The 20,222-nt window shown below is 36.6% G+C and overlaps 1 protein-coding gene across 1 annotated transcript in view; it reads left to right on the forward strand.

Annotated features, from left to right (window-relative positions):
• LOC124172344 (zinc finger protein 271-like) overlaps positions 1–20,222 on the forward strand; it is a 33,841-nt gene that overhangs the window by 2,583 nt on the left and 11,036 nt on the right. Inside the window, exons 3-7 of the mRNA XM_046551791.1 lie at positions 332–499; positions 15,135–15,254; positions 16,127–16,255; positions 17,713–17,844; positions 19,482–19,554. Coding sequence (XP_046407747.1) covers positions 332–499; positions 15,135–15,254; positions 16,127–16,255; positions 17,713–17,844; positions 19,482–19,554 — 622 coding nt within the window. The remainder of the gene's footprint in view (positions 1–331; positions 500–15,134; positions 15,255–16,126; positions 16,256–17,712; positions 17,845–19,481; positions 19,555–20,222) is intronic.

Consider the following 20,222-nt stretch of genomic DNA (forward strand, 5'->3'; position numbering starts at 1 on the left):
ATATATCTCTTCTCTCCCTGAGTTGGTATTTGAGTATATAGAAGCAGGAGTTCAATTCCATTAGAAATGAATCAAAAACCTATTCCACATCAAAGATACACATTTAAAGACACGTCTGTTGAAAATATATATATGTATTTTCTTTCTTTCATGCCTAATGTGATTTCAGCAGCTGTTTAGCTTTTGAGTTTTCGATTAAGAGAAACATGTCAAGCTTTATGCAAATGCTTAGATATCACATTGAAAATCCTACTCCATCAATATTAGGAGTATGCTTCAATTTTTGACTATGAATTAAGTGAATTCCATATCACTGTTACCCTATCCATAGAGTATCCAAGGAGGGGAGGCAGCTGATGACAAGTTGGGGACTCCTGCTGACACAAAAGACTTCATTCAAGATGAGATAGAAGGCACCTCACATCTCACTTGTTCAGCCCTAAGGACTGAAATATACATTCCTGTGCAAGACTCCCAACAACTCGGAACTAATATGTTGGTAAGTTTTATTCATCATCCACAGTGAAACCTGAGTTTAATGACCCTAAGTTGTTGACATTTACTCGGTTGTTTGACGAAAGTGGCTTTGTGCAGTGTAAATGGATGCATTTCTACAAAAAGTCACTTTCGCTTGTGGGAATAGGGAGACCAGATGCCATGAGGTGAAAAATGCAGGACAGCTCCCTATTAAATAAGCAATAAGAGGAAAAGTAGGCCAATTGAAAAATAATGACAATTTTATAGTTTGGAACAATGAAATATATTTGCAGTATGATTTTATATATTTTTCTGTGTATCTATTTTTCTTGAGTAATTTATGTATTTGTATAAGCTAGCCAGCTATTAAAACATTCAATGTGGATGCGATTTTCATGAAGGTCGTCAGAATTGGTCGATAAAATAACAAACACAAAGAGGGAGTTTTCCACAACATACCTTCAGTTCAAACAAGGCTATTTACATAAGGCATGCACAGTTCGAAAAAGGGTTCCTTGCTGGAGGTCGTACGCACAATCAAAAAACTTGGGAATGGATATTAGTTACTTACGGAGGTGGAGAATGGCCTCCAGGCCCGACTGGCAGAGCACTTGTATTGACTAGCTACATATATTGACTTGGACAGGACTTCGTCAATTGACATGTTCCACACGGAATGTGTTAAAAATGAGATAAGGAGAAATTAGGCAACTTGAAAAATAACGGCAATTTCACAAATTAGAACAGTATAAATTAATTAGACCAATGATTTTGTGATATTTTGTTGGAAAAATTTTCTCAAGCTATGTTTGCATTTTTTACAGCTTGCTAGGTACCTGGTAACAGATTAACTATGCACAAAATCACGATTTTCAATAAGAAGGAAAATGTCTCATTCATAAAAAATCCACCCCAATACCAGACGAATATCCCTACTATACCCAATGGCAGGAGTTCTATGAATAAAAATGCCTGTTGGCTCCGCCCAACATCTGGTGAGAAAGGGTTAAAAGGAAAGGATGCATGGAGCTAAAGCAGGACACTTGGAACCTGATTGCAAATTCATAATATGGAACTAAAGAACTTAATTAGCACTGTGGTTTTGTTTTTTGTTTGTGGATCCAACTTTTTCAAGCAATTTTTAGCATTTTTGACAGTGCTAAGTTTTTAACTTTTACTGAGGCATGAATTATTCATGAAAATTTTCTCCAGCCTGACAGTTAAAATTCATTTTAGGCATAATTTTTAAAGTTCAACTCCCATTCTCTGGTGTAAACAGTGTTTTTCAAAATAAGTGCAGTAGCTGAGTGGAAGTTTTACACCTGCATCGGAGCATCAATTGTCAGACAAGACTACAGAATCGAAATTCCTAGCACTCTTGTCTCAATAGAGATTCAAAAACTCATGGAATGGGACAGGAGGCATCAGTTAGTTATGATGTTGAAGTAGCTTCTTGGCTTGCATTGAATAAATTTAAATGATTAAATTAAATTTGATTATGAAGTGCGTGTTAACTGATCCATTGCTTGGCCTCATAAAATTCTTATATCACAGTAGGGGGATTTCATCTCAAATCAGGCAGAGGGGTGTCAGGTGACCATCACCGATTTCTCTGAAATTTATATATGTTAAAGCAGTATCCTTATGATGAATAACGATGACTTTATCTCTGCTCAGAACTGAACCGTCATAAAGTTACCGCCCCTTGAACATTGTAGTGTCAGGCCTCAGAGTAAAAAATGAAAAATCACATAAATGCTGATTACTAAGGAACTATGGCCCATAAAGCAGTGGTTATTGTTTTATTTTGAAGAGAATTTATTTATGCACATTATGGCATAACTTACAACTCATTTGAAGCAATAATAAACAAATAGGACTTGTTTAAACAATAAAAATTAGTCATTATTTAACAATTTATTTCTAAAAAAGGCCACCTTTTATTTTCTTTAAAATTTCTCAGCGGGTAGTTTAAATGTTCTGCTTTCAACTAAAAAAATAAAAAAAGGTAGTATTTTTATACTTTTTGTTTTAAGGCATGTCAAAGTTAGGCATGTTTACGACTATTTTACACCAAGATTGCATACCTTCATGGGGGGAAAATGCAGTTTCATTCTTCTTAGCATTCATAACAGTGAAAAGTTCATATCTGAATGATTGGTTACATCTCTTGACTGAAAGCAAGTCCAATCTTGTTTACTTCCATGGCATCCAATGTGTGCAAACACCCACTGCTACTGGCTGGAAACGGTGAATGAGTCGCAATTTGCACAGAGTATTTTTCGATGGCAGCTCACATAAGTCTTTCTTCTACTTTGGGCCATGTGGAACATTTCGATGGACTATGTGGATGCATAAATGAGACACTAATGTCATTCTCTTCTAAAGACACTGCAGTGATTTGTGAAATCAGGTTTGACCAGGTTTTTCGGAAACACACAATGAAGTCATTCATGGTGAGATTTTGAGCACTGTACGTCATTATATCTGAATTTGTTAGTGTCACAGCCTGTTTGATTGTGTGGATTACAGAGCGAGCTTTAGTTATCCCGTGTCTGTTAACTACCAAGACATGAAACTGTTGACGCCATGTACAGGTGCTACTTTCACCCAATCATTTTTTTGTCTACATAGGGTGGTTTCCTATTATTGTTCATTGCCTAAATGGAAAGATTATTACTCCTCGAATACGTAATTCTCGCTTTTAGATTTTTAAATGATGAATTCTGTTTTTTGTGATGAAATGATAAGTGAAAAATTTCAAGCGTACGAAAACGCGACGGCTAAGTATGAATGCTGCGAAAAGCCCGTGTGACCTCTGGCTGCTTGCTGCCGAGCATGGCGGTAGCGTAAAGTTCCTTGCTAGCAGGCAGTGCTTGGTTTAAATAAGGATTATTAATACCCTATCAAACATAGAAAATTCTCTGACCAAAGGCAATTTTAAGAGGGGATTGTTAAGGGATGTTTCCCGGAGCTCTGTGCCTCATGTAAACATTGGTAATCTCAGATGATGTAAAACTCCTATCTACTCGTATAGCATCTAGGTCCCTTTGACGTCATTTGGAGTGGCATCGCATCGGTGCCAATCTATCCTTTTTCAAATGAGGTTAAAACTGACCATTAACATTCGTCTAAACAGGGATTTCTAAAAATCAAATAATTTGTATATTATGAATACACTGAAGGTGGGTAACGAATCGCAATCAATGCCTTTCGTTTTCTTTGATGAAGGAAAATGATAGGAATGAACCCTATTTGGCTAGTTTAACATATGTAAAATGCAAAAGTTTGATATTAGACAAGGATATACTCACATGTTGTACAAAGGACTTGGTTGAATTTATTTGCCACAATTGAAATATCTTAGGTTTCAGTTTGTGTCATAATTTTTTACCAATTCTTGCAACTCTATCAGATGGACCCTATTCATGTCCTGTTGCATTGAACAACCACCAATGACTTTCTTCCTGTTTAAGACTTTTCTCCAAGTCAAATATCTAAAATGTTTTTTTTAATTAGCGGCTGACTTTTCTAAAATATATGATTTATTTCTCCATATGATATCTTTTTACTCTATTGTTCTTCTATTTGATTCATCCTAAGAAAAGCATGTGCAGTGTCCTGTGAAAAATCATCTGAAGTGCCTGCATACCTTCGTTATTATATTCCACACAGGTTAATATTGATATCTGTACTTTTTGCCAGTCATACGGTTGTACTTAATCTGGAAGAATCATGCTCCAATTCTCGGAAAAGTTGAAATGAAGCACCAACTCCACACCAATTAGTGTCACCAACTTCTCTTTTTGAATAGCTTCCTTTTCTTTTTTCCAGATATAGTGATGATAATTATACCTTTCTTGGTTCAATCCTAAACTTCAGCAATGAATTTCTCTGAATGAATGTTTTGTCTGAATGATTCTCAATGGCAGTGAACACATCTTGCTGATTAAGAGTTACACAAGAACAATCTTTATCATCATCCAAGTAAAATGAAAGCACAATGTTGATTGAGCACTATGAGGAAGAGGATGCCAGCAGTATACATCAGCATTGCCCCATATTCCGAGTTTTTTTAGCTCTGCATGATATGTTAATCGTATGTTTCGTTGAAATTGGAAAAGCAGCCAATTTATATTGTCTAGATTAACTTGTGGAAAAGAATGATAAAATTTGAACATGGTCACTCATAGACATTTCACTCTCGCTTCTTCAAAAACTGCTGAGACATTATTTTACCATGAAGTACATATTTGACATTTATCACTTTCATTAAGTTAGTAAATTCTTGCCTAATATGAAACTTGCATTTTACACATGTTAACAAGCTCAATTAAGACAAAAAAATAATTAGGTGAAAGTAGCACCTGTACATCAACAGTTACAGTAGCACCTGGCATCAACAGTTTCATGTCTTGGTAGTTAACAGACACGGGACAACTAAAGCTCGCTCTGTAATCCACACAATCAAACAGGCTGTGACACTAACAAATTCAGATATAATGACGTACAGTGCTCAAAATCTCACCATGAATGACTTCATTGTGTGTTTCCGAAAAACCTGGTCAAACCTGATTTCACAAATCACTGCAGTGTCTTTAGAAGAGAATGACATTAGTGTCTCATTTATGCATCCACATAGTCCATCGAAATGTTCCACATGGCCCAAAGTAGAAGAAAGACTTACGTGAGCTGCCATTGAAAAATACTCTGTGCAAATTGCGACTCATTCACCGTTTCCAGCCAGTAGCAGTGGGTGTTTGCACACATTGGATGCCATGGAAGTAAACAAGATTGGACTTGCTTTCAGTCAAGAGATGTAACCAATCATTCAGATATGAACTTTTCACTGTTATGAATGCTAAGAAGAATGAAACTGCATTTTCCCCCCTTGAAGGTATGCAATCTTGGTGTAAAATAGTCGTAAACATGCCTAACTTTGACATGCCTTAAAACAAAAAATATAAAAATACTACCTTTTTTTATTTTTTTAGTTGAAAGCAGAACATTTAAACTACCCGCTGAGAAATTTTAAAGAAAATAAAAGGTGGCCTTTTTTAGAAATAAATTGTTAAATAATGACTAATTTTTATTGTTTAAACAAGTCCTTTTTGTTTATCATTGCTTCAAATGAGTTGTAAGTTATGCCATAATGTGCATAAATAAATTCTCTTCAAAATAAAACAATAACCACTGCTTTATGGGCCATGGTTCCTTAGTAATCAGCATTTATGTGATTTTTCATTTTTTACTCTGAGGCCTGACACTACAATGTTCAAGGGGCGGTAACTTTATGACGGTTCAGTTCTGAGCAGAGATAAAGTCATTGTTATTCATCATAAGGATACTGCTTTAACATATATAAATTTCAGAGAAATCGGTGATGGTCACCTGACATGATTTTGCACTATCTGCCTGATTTGAGATGAAATGGCCCAGTAATCACGTAACATCAACCTGAAAACTTTCCCTGGAAAAATCACGAATAGTGGAAGAATTTTTCTGCTTTGGTTGGCTAGACACCCTAAATTTTTCAACTTACTGCATTTAAAATGTTATGATGGGTAGCTATTCACAGTGATTAATATTTTAATTTTTAAGTACACTTATTAAATTGTTTTCTGATTTAAAACCATTTCAATTTTTCTGAACATTATGCTTTACGAAATGTGTTGTCCAAAATTAATAAATTTATAGTGAAGTGTAATGTTAACAATTGCGTCCACTCCTTATTGCCACTGCTGTATTTTATATGTTATCACTTCCACATTTACATTTAGTGCAGTAAAATATTGCAATAATTAATGAGCAACAACAGTAACATTTTCTTAACGCCAAAATTCACTAGTTAACTTTTTTCAGTTTCGAAATCGCAACTTCACAGTGGTGGCACCACTTGCAATCAGAGCAGGAAAGAGAAAAAGTGCCGATAAGATTGTAAGAGCACAAAAGCATAGGGTGCACCCTACAGATTGGAACACGGGGTAAGGCAATGTTAAGTTTGTTTCTCTCGGTGGTCCACTAGGATGAAACCAGGGAAAATATCCTTTCTGCAAATGTGTTTGCCGTGGTAAGCTTAAGAAATATTCAGAAATATTTTGAAAGTTCTGAGTGGCTATTAACAGATTTATATACTTATGATCATGATTTTCAAAAAGGATGACTTTTCCCCATTCTCAAAAAATCCGCCCAGGCACCAAATCTATTAAGGATAACATGTCTGGACCCACCTGGATGTCTGGTCACCCTATATGAAGGCATCCTCAATACATTGTGTCATTTCATTTATTTACGGGATAACACATTAACGATATTCTTATGTATAACATCACAGATGATAGATTATGGAAAAGAATAAACTTTTAATGAAACCATTGAATAATAAATTTAAAAAATCTATAAAAAGTTGTACATCAATTAACAAAATATATAGGCAGATACAATGATATAAATGTTAAGATATAGAAGTATTCTCGTATGTGTGACCATCAGTTGTACAACATGAGGCAATAAGTATAACCACCCTAATTTACCTAGGTATATACATCGATCTTAGCTTTATTACACCACCATTCTTGTGAGAGAAATGTCACACATCCCATCAAAGAGTCCAATACATAGTGGACTGTCTCAATTCTCCTTTCTAGCCTATTGTTTTTGCTACAGCATAGCTGAATCTCATGATTGCTCTCTTATTCTTCCACCAAACATCGTGTTTGACCTCAACATAGGAAGTAGCCAGAACCCTCATGTAGCTTTATTATAAATAAGGGAAGCATAATTAAGATCCAAATTCAACTTATTCATTTAGTAATTGAATCTACAAAAGATAGGTAAAGCATAAAAATAGTCTTTAATAGTAATTTAAACATGAGGAAGCACTTTTCCCCTATGTTGTATGAGTGTGTGTGTCTCTGAACCAAAGGAACTGTTGGACCGTACCATCAACTCTCACAAAGAGTTTCCTTTGCATTGTGTGAGTGCATGTGACTCTACCAAAGAAACCCTAGCAAAGCACCTTCATCCAACGCAAACACTTCCTCTGAGCTGAGTGCATGTAATGGGTTTCCGGTTTAGAGGCTCATGTTGGTCACTACTATGAATTCTTCCGTTCCAGCAAACCAACACAGTATTGGTTTTGACCTGCTACTTGATCCTTAGGTTATGGCTATAAGAGACTATTTTCATGTTTCAGGAATGAAGCTGTAGAGCTCGCTTTACCTTTTCTGTAGCACAATCTGACGAGTGTACGAAAGGTGCAGTCAATATTGTGTCTTGTATAGGATGGAAATGCTAGAACACATGCTCGAATGCATGGCTGTGAGATGGCAAAATGGCCCTTGTTCTCATGCCGTTCATACATTTGTTCAGTTCCTCGCCATTTGAGAGATAAATGCCATTCCAACCTGAGCAATTCTGTGTAAAACAGCCTTATCAAAGATTTTGTAGTTTGCAATCTTGAATCACTAGCATTTTTTGGTCTATTTGTCATGTCAACTACATCGATACCCATAGATGTAAAACAGCCAACAAACAAATCAGTCAATGATCCAGAATGTGTAATTTTTACTGCTGAAATGGTATATGCTTATTTCCTGTCACTAAATTTCCTTAACATGACGTTTTTTGTAACATATCTGTAGTTTTTGGTGAGGGATACCTGTAGTAGAATCAAATATTTGATGTAAAGAATTTTTTCTTCCATGGAATGTCCTGATTTGTTCGTATGATGGAAAAAATACTAGAGTTATTGTTTAGAAGTTGTGTAATAACTGACTGAAGGAGACAATGTCATCATAGACTGCTTGAAAATCTGTTTATCCTGAAATGGATTCACAGATAATGAGGATTTTACTTAACTCCATTCCAAATAATGGGAAAACACTAATCTCTCTGGACCTATGGTTTTGCTGTGGTATTTTTTTAAAAACAAATAATAATGCACTACAAATGACAATATAAATTAAACTTCTATGGGATAAAACCGTGTCTCCTTTATGTTATCCCTTTGACTATTATGCTGTTTTCACTCTCCATTGGTAGCATCCAAGCTGCATTCTCATTACTTGAGTAGGAATTAAAGTTCAAGGCAGATAACTTCACTGCCTTGATTCCAACATGCATCTCGTGTCTCCATGATAACATTGTAATTTGTTATGCTACTTATGTGATCAAGCATTATCACTCTGTATATATTAACATGCCATAAATCATTCAAGGGTGGCTTTCTCTTTGGCCTCTTATAGGTGAAGAAAGTTAAAAATATTTAGATACATTTTATATCATTTTATATTGTGGTGAACTTTTCTTCCTAGGCTCACTGATATTTAAATTTTCCACCTAATTACGTACATTAAATGGTTATGTGTGCCTAACAAAGACCTTGCTGTATGTACTTATTATTGATGCCTACCTTGTACTTACAGCTTCCTTCATGGTATTAGCCTTTGGTAAATCGTAGTTACTATTTTTAGTTATTACATTGCAATCATTGCTTTTTGATGGCAATGATGCCATTTTGTGTGTGGGGAAACAAAGCTGTCCATGTTAACAATGCAAGAAACTTATGAATGCCTTTTTAGAATCCAGATGTCGTTGCTTCAGGCAAAGTGTGTGACAAGGTTTTTTAAATTTGCTACTTGGGTCAGTGATGGTAGACAAACACAAGTTTCATGAGATATTGATCAATGAATTGACATTTCATCTAAAATTTTGTTCAGGGTGATAAATCCATATAATTCAAAACATGTCATTGCTAACTATTGTTATCCTAAAACCCTATTTCATATTTCAGGAAGAAACTAATAGCTCTGCACTTATCACCCCTTCATTTAGAAAGGCATATTTAGCCCTAATTTATCCAGAATTTGAAAAAAAGCTGAAATATATTTTGAAATTCGTGTAGAGATTGAAATTAACTCTATCAATAGGCATAAACTAGTTTTTGGTGTTTCACATAACTTAATTTGATGCTTATTTCATTCTATGGAAACTTTAAATAATTATACATTTCATCATGCAATTGTTGTGGGACTTTATGTTTACCTATTGGTTATTAATATCTGACTCACATTCAATATCACCTTGATCCATAAAAAGGCCAGTTTACTGGAAAAATAAAGCATCAAATTAATTTTGGATGGTACCTAGTGTGAGATTCATGTGCCAATGCTGGTCATTGTTGTTATCAATATGGGGAGAAAGGTCTGAACTTGGCTAAATAATCATAAAAATTGGGGTGTGTTTTTTCCATTTCAATTAATAGGAGATGTGCTTTATGCTTTTGTTTTGCTCAGTGTTTTAGACATACTAGGAAGGGAACGGTATAGACTGAATAGATGGGTCTCGTCTTTGGTGATCTGCAGTTGATCTCTATAGTCTAGAACTGGAAATTTTCACTGCTTTTGAATATCATGTTGCTTAAACTTCCATTGCATTAAAAGTTGTAACCAGAATTTTTCAAAATGTTATTTTTCAATGGAATTGCTTTTTGCTATTAGAGTCATCCATTTTATTCTCAAGCATTTTACTGGTCATTCTTCTTTGAAGACATAATGTGTCTTTTTTCTCAATTTATGATCCAAAATTATTGTCTATCACACGGATTCAATTGAGTTTAGTACTTAAACTTTTGGAAATGTTATTTGATGCTTTCCTAGCATATGAAGTGGACAAATATTCTCAGGATTCCAATGAGGATAATTTATCCACATTAGTCTATGTTTCAAGCTCCAACTTGGGGCTCATTCTCAGGGATAAATGTTTTTTTATTTGTTTGTGATAACACAATATTCAGCAGCCCTGAGTCAGAGCCGGAAACGTTGGCTAGCATGGATAAAAGAACCTGGTGGGTATCCGGAAAGTAGTTGACTCAAGTCAATTTCTGTCTGCTTTGCCCCTCAGTTGATGTTATTCTGAGCAGTAAAAGAACAAATAATAAAGTAATAAGTAAAGTAATAGATATATATGGTGATGGTTTTCCAGGTTTACACCGCGTTGATTCATATTTTGTTGTTAAAACATGAATCAACGCGGTGTAAATCCAGAAACCATCACCAATCAACTAACCATGGAAGCTTCCATAATAATAGAGATAAATGAATCAATCAATGAATTCAAAGGTGACCTGACTCAGTATTTAGAAAGGAATGCTTCCTACTGTATTGGAGAATTCATGCAGCCATTATTATGTTTGTAACATGCAGCCTGCCTGCTACAGCATCCACAGTGCAGCGACTCAACACGTTTTACATGCTCCAATAGCTAAAAGCACCCCAGAGAATTTTCTTTTACCAGAGGCCACTCAAGCCGGCTGCACGCACGCACCAATGTAATTGGCCACTTACGTTATCCACTTCATTATAACTATTTACCTTCAAATAAAAAAGTGGACTTACATGTGACTGCATTGCAACTAAGGTATACAAAGATGTCAGAACATTTCTTGGTTAACAGTTGTAACAGAACTATTAACGCTTTGCTCTTGCCCAACATGTGGCATTATGAGAAAACTCTTTTAGGCCTGCTTTCCTCGGTCACATGACCGAGTGGTAAGTTGACCATACAATTCTGTCATTTCATAACAAGACCTCAGTCCTACCTACTTGATTGGTGGGGGTGATTCCATTGCCAAGCTCTCTGAATTGGCTTAAATGATGGTGCAGCACCGTTTTTCCGCTTAGGTTGCATAATGGGACCTAATAGGGTAGTTTCCTTCATCAAAGAAACCGAAAGGCATTGATTGCGATTTGTTACCCACCATTACTGTATTCATAATATACAAATTATTTCGTTTTAGAAATACCGGTTTAGACGAATGGCAATGGTCCATTTTTATCCTCATATGAAAAGGGCCAATTTGGCGCCCATGCGATGCCACTCCACGTGACGTCACAGGGACCTAGTTTCTATAGGAGAAGATAGGAGTTATACATCGTCTGAGATTACCAATGCATGCATGAGGCGCAGAGCTCAGGGAAACATGTCTTAATAATCACCTATTAAAACTGGCCAAGGTCGGAAAGTTTTCTCCGTTTAATAAGGTATTAATAAACTTTTTTTAAGCCAAGCGCTACCAGTCAGAATGGCACTCAGCTACCCTGTAGCAGCCTGCGTCGTATCAGCGCTCAGAGCCTCGATCAAGGTCACCTCACAAGACGGGAGGGGGAACCAGAAATACGTCACACGGAGAGATTTCCTTACCCGTCGCGTTTTCGCGCGCTTGAAAATTTTCACTTTTCATTTAATCGCGAAAAATAGATATCGTCATTTAAAAATCTAAAAGCGTGAAATACGTACTCCAGGAGTAATAATCTTCCGATATAGGCAATAAAAAAATAATAGGAAACCACCCTATTATAAAACTAAGGAATGATGTCTGATAACTTTCAAGTGTATTGTCAGGGCGATGACTCAAGTAAAATAAACAATTGTTATTGTCAGCCAGGTTGTGTCAGTTCATTATTAATAGCCACAAATACTTTAATATACAGCCAAAAGTAGAGCCATATTGTCTGTAATAACTTCTAAAGCGATCTGTACACGTTAGTGATAGGTACAAGGCAAATATCATCATTGACGTAGGAACTTATGTTGCATAATCAAGGTTCGTAATTTTTCAAGGTTTTTCGCTCATACCTTCTGCAGTTCAGTAAATTACTCGTCTAATAGTATTATGAAAATATGTTTTTTATGATTTTAAGTAAGGGAAACACTGGTTATTTAAAGGCATGCTTAGTGCTTAACATGTAAATATTGTTATATACAGTGGAACCCCGATTTATCGTTCCCGCATTCATCGTTTTCCCGCATTCATCGTTCGCCGCTCCTGCTCCCAAATTAAGTTCCATAAAGACAATTTAATTTTTTTCCCGCATCTATCGTTCCCCGAAGTATCGTTTTCCCGCATTTATCGTTTGAAGATCGCGGTCCCGTCGAATAATTTTCCCGCATTCATCGTTTGACAAAAATGAGACGAAGTGTTTACAACGAGTTATTTATGGCTAATAACAACAGACACATGGTTTGAACAGGGTTCCCACTCTACTTGAATAATGAAATTTACGGCTTTTTCCAGGTTTTCACGGTTATTTTTTCAGGTTTTCACGTTTTTTTTCAGATTTTCACGGTCTCAATTTCGCTAAATTCACGGTGCGTTAATAAGCCAACAATAAGAAAATCAGTGGCCGTATATCAACAGAAAATTAACGTACGCGACAAACGCCGTGAATGTTAACGCCGCAATGAAAAGTGATAACTGTTATGACGTGATCTATCGTTTGCAAAATTCAGGGCCGACTAAAGGACCAGCCCAACCGCGCTCTTGCCTGGACGCCGAATAACCTTCGGACCTTCATCCGTCCGGACACCCGAGGTCCTTCCTTAATTCCTCGCCGAGAGATTGTATTTTGCGCACGTAGTTATTACTGCAAAGTAACCGAATTTCCCCCACCCCAATCTTTCTTATTTAACGGAAAATATTTTAAAGTTGTTCATAGAACATAATAAATCGAAAAACGATTTCATACACCGTATTAGCACGAATCTAAGACGAACACGATTTTAAGACCCTGCTTTTTTGGAACTCCACTAAGGGAAAATTTTTTTTCCTGGTAACGATAAGATTATAAAATGAATGCGGAAAAACGAACAATGCTTCATTTTTTGCTAGGTTGCCTATGTCCCAGGAAACGCAGGATTTTTGCGAGTAATTAAGATAGTCATTAAAGGTTTCAAACAATATTTTAGATAATAACAGGAATAGTAGTACTTTATAAAGACACATAGGTCATATTGTTGATTCGACCCATATCTCTTTCAAAATTCTGAAGGGAAACGCCACTTCACTAAAAAAATGTTTGCTCTCCATTCGGCATTTTCACTGCTATTATGGATGTCAGTCTGATGTAAAAATTCTTATCCATCAAACACCATTTCCAGTACACGTATTCACGAGAGCAATGTGCATGTTGTACCTAAAACAACCGCATTCGCCGTCGCAGTGACTGGTTGTGAGATGGATCACGAAGGCCAAAAATAGTCTATTACTTGAATTGTTCCTGTCTAATGAATATATTTTTGGTAGCTCACTCTACCCCCACCCCTACGGTCATGTGCTAGCGGACAACCCAAGGCGCTCTGCAATATTCACGCGCATCTAGCCCGGATTCTTTTCTTCATGCTCAATTATTTTGAGTCCACCTCTTAGTTCTCAATAGTTTCTTCGGAGGGGCAATGGTCCGAAGACGAATAAAATTAAACTAGTGAAACTGAAACCTGACTATATTAAACCCACATGGAAAACACTCGGTGGTTCGAAGTCCAGCCACCCTGGAAAGTAGGGAACCACTCGTACGAGGTGAAGTTCGGAACTAATGCTATCGCTTACGGGGTTACGCAGAGCATACTGCAGAGGGCGAAGTGTGACTATATGATTGCGCAATGAAATTTTTTACCATAAAGATACCCATTCGTTTCTAATTAGCGTAGCGCCAGGTGAGTAGAATTCGGATTGTTAGTAGGGAGAAACAAAAATCCTGAGAAAATGTCCCCTCGTCAGTAACTCTGACAAGTGAGACTTTTAGTATAGCTCGTAAATTGATAACTGATGACAACCTGATATCATGATTTCCGAACAAAATGCCGAATTAACTGCCTATAATATGACCTAAGTGTTTCGATAAAGTAATAATCTTCCTGTAATCAGCTAAAATCTTGTTTGAATCCATTAATGAATATCATAATTAGCAAAACTCCAGCGGCTCATGGGACATAGGAAACCCGGACAAACATTCCCGCATTCATCGTTTTTTTCATCGATCCCCCTGAAAAACGACAGATCGAGGTTCCACTGTATTAGCATAAGCAAGGAGCATGCATGCCACTATGTTTTCATTATTTTATTTCTACCAATTATTTTATTTATTTCACTTGATGGATGTGATGTGGTAGTATAACTACTACTTCGCTGTGTTGCTGTACATTTAAAAATAATTTATGTGAGCTTTTCTCCCTTTTTATACAGTATAAAATGGATTCTTTAATTGAAATGATTAGTAGGTGACGATTCGCCGCCATGTTTTTTAGGATTTAACACATACAAGTTTTAGGAGCTGTTTAGTTAAAGAAAATTAGCACAAGTAGGCTCGATTATGCACATGTAGGACAAGATCAGTTTTTTCTGGGGCTGATGATGTTCCAAGGGTCAGGTGGCCTTGCAATGTCAATGAAACAAATGGCCCTTATTCGAAATAAATATGAATAAATGATGACAATGGCTTTATCTTTATTGATTGATGGAATTCAGGACTTTGATGTCCTATCCTACAATCAAGTTACAGACACGCAAATATTCCAAAGCCTGGATGAGGGAAGGCCACCCATTTGGGATTCGAACCTGTAACCTCTGAGTTGAAAGGTGTAGAATTTACCCACTTCCACTGTGACTATCACATTGAGAAACATTCCACACCAAAGTGTGCAGAGTAAACTGGTCATGTCTGCAATTTCATTTTAGGTTGTCACTAAAATCTTGTGCAAACCTGATTTCAGCCAGCTTGAGTGGTCCTAGGTGAAAGAGGAGGTTTTATTGTTATTATTTACAATTATTTACATTTTTATTTTGCCCCCATTGATTGGCACCCAGCATTATCTTCTAGGAAACTGTGAAGGAGGAGAACGAAGACCCTCTCAATGAAGATAAATATCCTGTGATGTACACTCTGGATCCAGATGGAATGTCGAGTAATTGTTTAGACCCATTGGCAACTGATGACTTGGTAAGTTCACTTTTGCCTTGTAAAGCATAGTTTTTTTACTTCACAAATTTAGTCCTCCATGGAATAATCCAATATCATTTACCACAATAACATACCTTTTCCCTTCCTTTGTCAAATCTGAATAAGTAAACGTTACATGTGTCGTAAGTCTTTGTTAGAACTTTCACTGTTACTCATAATGTTGGTTAAAGAAAAACTTCTCCGCTATGTTGACGCGCTAATTTTTGTCTACAATCTACGTTTCCTGACCTATTTTGGTTGCATTTTCAAGGAAGATTAAGGGAATCACAGTGTCTTAAGTTTTGACCCATAGGCCCAAAAGTTTTTTTAAGTAACAAAGAGAAGTGTCATTCTTGTCGAAATCGTTCAAAATGAATGGGTCATTGCACGCACCAGAATTGGGGCATACAGCTGCTCTGATCACACACCTTTGCTCACTGAGCAAGTGATGCCATCTTTGGAGAGGGTATTGGATGCTGGCAACCAGGTTGGTTGTTGACAGGCATCAATTATTTTCTATGAGCTGATTTTGATGGAGTATGTTTTATATTCAACTTTGATAAAAATGAAATGTAATTATTAGTTTTAGATTAGAGAATGTCATGAGACCATCATATCTCAAAATATTGCTGATAAATTTGTTCTTCATTCTTCGGAAGATTTTCCTATGCCTAATTGAAAAGGCAGAGTAACATGGTGGCCCATATTTTGTTGGTCAATAAATTTATCCTGCCTTCCTCTCTGAGGTCAGAATAGCAATTCAGGGAATTTTTCATTTGTGCATACATTTGATGTTTTGCTTGTGACCTTTTGCTTCTCGTACAAATTGGTGAAAACCCATAGCAATTTAGTGTTAATTCTCTTTTTATCAGAGTGGAATGGGAACATATGGGTCCCCTTCTGTAAAAGCAGATCAGATCAGTGATAATGGAGGAGGATATGTGGACAATGATAGCACTGATGGGGCCACAAATGACCTTGTGGCTGAAGCCTCTGTTCAGGTAATCATCATCATAATAATAATATTCAAATTGGTCCAGTGATTTGTTTGGACAAATATATGACATGTCAATGAGTATGTAAGATACAAAATCAGTACAAATGAAAAAAGAAAAAAAATTATGGGAAGGAATTCATCATAGTTATAAATATACTTTTTTGCTCAAGCATTTGCTGCATACATGAACACACAAGTGTGAGGTTATTTTAGTCAATTTTTGAAGTTGAGTGAGTCATGCTGTTTAAGTGGACATTTTACCTATGAGCTGCTGTATCTTCCTATGAATTTTGAAAATTATTTGGTAGTTGGTTTCAGGGCCAGAGAAAAGGATATTACGCATCAAATTCAAGTAGAATTCACTATTATAAATTGACAATAATACATCAATAACATTATTTTCTCTGATAGAAAAAAAACAATTAGATGTCATTTTTTGCGGAGCATGTGAATTTGTTGCTCCTAGGAGACTTTATTATCATGTTTTAAAACCCAGAAAAGGAGAACTGAGATTTTGTCAATTTTACATTAGTTTTTGCAGAGATAATTAGTGTAGAGCTGGTTGCATACACCATTGAGTCACATGGATTGGTAAACTTGAAATTTGGTAAAATTATTAATATTAATGCCTTAAAAAGTTATTTTCTTGTGCTTTAAGTATTACACATTTAAAACAGTTACTACCCAAGATGCACCCCTAGAAAACCACCAAAAATCAAAATTTTATAATAATAGTATGTTCACGATCGTTTTAGGCTTTCTTCTTGTGGGTAAAGAGGTGTTTTATATCCTCTTTACTTGTTCCACTGCCTATCTTCTGTTAGATAGGCAGTGAAACAAGTAATACTAAGTGTTACTGTTTGCATGCAATGAATGCTTCTTTATACTCCTTAGCTATGTATTGCCTGGCTCACTACAGAATAAAAAGTCGTGCTACACCAACATATGAAATTACAACCCCTTGGATCAGCGTAGTAACCTTGGTAAAAGCTAAAAAGAATTTTTTAGAGTGGTAAATATAACTAGTAGATAAAATCCACCGAATACAAACACTTTTTGCTTGCATAGAATATCAGTCAAAGTAAACAATAATAAAGGCAACAATATCTTGAAGTGATTCTAATTACACCTTAGTCTCAGTCACATTGAGGTATTAGACAAATATTGGTGCATATGGTAGCATTGATCTTTAAATTGTGACTAATCCTAAACTTTCTTGATAACATGAGGGTTTTTTTTCTTTTTCGAGTACTATGATAGATTATTTACAATTTATTGCATGTATATGTATGACACAATCGGTTAAGATGCGAATATCTTAGAAGAGTATATTCTGAGGTGGTTTGTAGATATTTATCAATGCTATAAATAGGAATCATTGCTTTTCTGTGAACTCATAAAGCTTTTTCTACATTTCTGTACCACTGTCTTTTATGATGCTGATTTTGGACTCATATGCAGGCACATGCATCAACATCTTCCCAAGGCGAAGAGGTGGATGCTGAAGGCACAAAAGCCGTTGTGATAGACCTTGACACTCTGCTGGTTTTGGCCAAAAAGGAACTATCTCCCAAGGAAACTAATGCCACTGAGGTATGCATAAATTCACATTCAATGAAATTAACGGATGTAAGTGATGTTTGGGAGAAATCCTGAATTTCAAGTACTGTAAACTCGGGTACTTGAGCCCAGATTTTGAAACCTTAAAGATAATGTTGGTGGTTGTTTTTGGGAATTGCTGTATAGGTAATATTTTCACGCTCAACGTTTCACTCCTATTGTGAGCGTTATCAAAAGGGAAACCGTTCTTGTCCCGATCTTTTATATGTTTTGTTTACCTATTATTGACCCGATTTTGAATTTTTGCGGAAGGAGATGGCCGTTAATCATTATATTTGGCCAGGAACCCTCTTCGTATGTGGCTGAGGTTATATCCATCCTCCCTATTGAAGTTGTTTGGCCTTTTAGCTATCTCGACGGATTCACGTGTAAGATGCGGATGATATTCTTCCGTCTTCGCCAATACCCCTGTAGCATTAAACATTATTTATTATGCAGTAATTCCCGAAAACAACCACCAACATTGATAAAAGAAGCTGTGAAAATCTTCATACGAAACAACCATTATTTTCAAAAATAGGCACATTGTATTGTAACAAATGCCGCTTGGCATGGTTCATGGGTAACTTTAAATTAGCATTCACAAGGCAAGGAGAACTGATTCAACATCTTGAGGGATTGTGGTTGTGTGTGTATACAGTGAAGATGGAATGGAGTGTGGAGTGTTTCCTCCTCTACCCACAATTCCCCGCTTTCCCTGTTTTGGGGTTTTTCCCTGATGTGTACATGACCTAAGAAAGGTCCACATTTTTCCCAATCCCCTCCTTCCAAACAACATGTGTCAGCAGCGAATAGAGGGTGACAAAATCTGCACTCCTTTCCTCTACAAAATGAGAAAATGTTTCGGTTATCCCCCCTCCCTGTGGTGAGGATTCTATGAAAACCCGCTTCTTCCTTAGTTTCCTCCAGTTGCCCCAACCTCAGCCAACTAACAATCTCTGGTTAATGAAATACGAAGGAATTTCAGCTTAAGGAGACATATTGACCCCGCTTCATGTTGCAGCCAAATGCTATGCCCGACAGCTGGTGTTGTGTTGCCTCTCAGGTGTTGGAGAGATAGAAAGAGAAGAGAATTTTGGAGGTTAGACTGTGAGGTGAAGAGTGGCGAAGAAGAGGAAATAGGAGAACTGAACGGTATATTTCCTATGCCAAGAGGAATAAGGTCAACCCACGACGACTTGAATTATATACTCTCTCAGCCCATGGTGAATGAATGTGCTACTGGAGCCAGCCAAGGAGGTCATCCCCATCCATGACAGAGAGTTGATAAGTAAAACTGTTAATCCACATTAATTTCCACCCAGTTAAGAAGATTCACGAAGAAATTCCCTGTATAATCAAGAATAGAAAGACTAACTCTGAAGAAGACACATTGCCTGGCAGTATTGTACCTTGCCTTTTGTTTATTCTTTGGGCCTACAATTTTTCCCGGAAAGGAGTGTACATTTTAGTATTTAGGACAGTGTTTATTGGAGAGTGTTCAGGATTAGTGTTGGTGTTGTCACCTCATTTGTTTTTGTATTCACGCCAGAGATTCCCAAGAATTTAATATTTTTGTTTCATTTTTTTATCATCTTAGATGTGTCATTTTAAAATCTGCTTACTTCCAGTCTATTGTTATGGAGAATGAGGAGCTGGTTCAAAATCGAACAATGGCCATGGAGTGCATCACGGAGGTTGTGGGTGAGTTCACTTCATTGCTTTGAAAATGACTCTTCTTAGAAAAGATTTTAAAGTAATTCCGACTGGGCGATGTCCAAAAACTGGAACTCAGAATTCAAAAAAATTTTTGAATTTCGTTTCTTTCGTACTTTCTTTCTACACTCTTTAAATTACAAAAGCTCGTTTTTGTCAATATTTCCATGAAGTTCACTGAATATTTTAATTTTACATGTGGCTCAACCCCGGATCCTCGGCATGACAATTGGGTACTTTAACCACTCGACTAACGCACACCCTTGGCAGAGTGGCTCTTATACAGTGGAACCTCGTTAAAACGAGTACGAGCTATAGCGATCCCCCCGAAATCGCGAGAGAGAGGCGATGCACCGTCAATTTACCCTATAATAAGCATGTTAAAAATTCGTTTTTACGAGGCCCTTTTGGTGTTGGCTCTCGCCATAGCGAGGGTTTCAACGCCGGAAAAACTTACATCAATGCTCCTTATCTCTATCATTGCTAGCGATCTGTTAGAAATGAAGTTAATAGAGTGTTCAGTCTCAAATTTATGTAGAAAACTGTCATTTGATAAATAATTAGTTAATTTCGGTGAAAATATTGTGGCATTAGCATTCGTGAATGCTTGATCTTCTTTTATTCCACGGGCGGCAGAAAGCAGACGGCAGCATACC

This window comes from Ischnura elegans (assembly GCF_921293095.1).
Source record: "Ischnura elegans chromosome 13 unlocalized genomic scaffold, ioIscEleg1.1 SUPER_13_unloc_1, whole genome shotgun sequence".
NCBI classification, from domain to species: domain Eukaryota; kingdom Metazoa; phylum Arthropoda; class Insecta; order Odonata; family Coenagrionidae; genus Ischnura; species Ischnura elegans.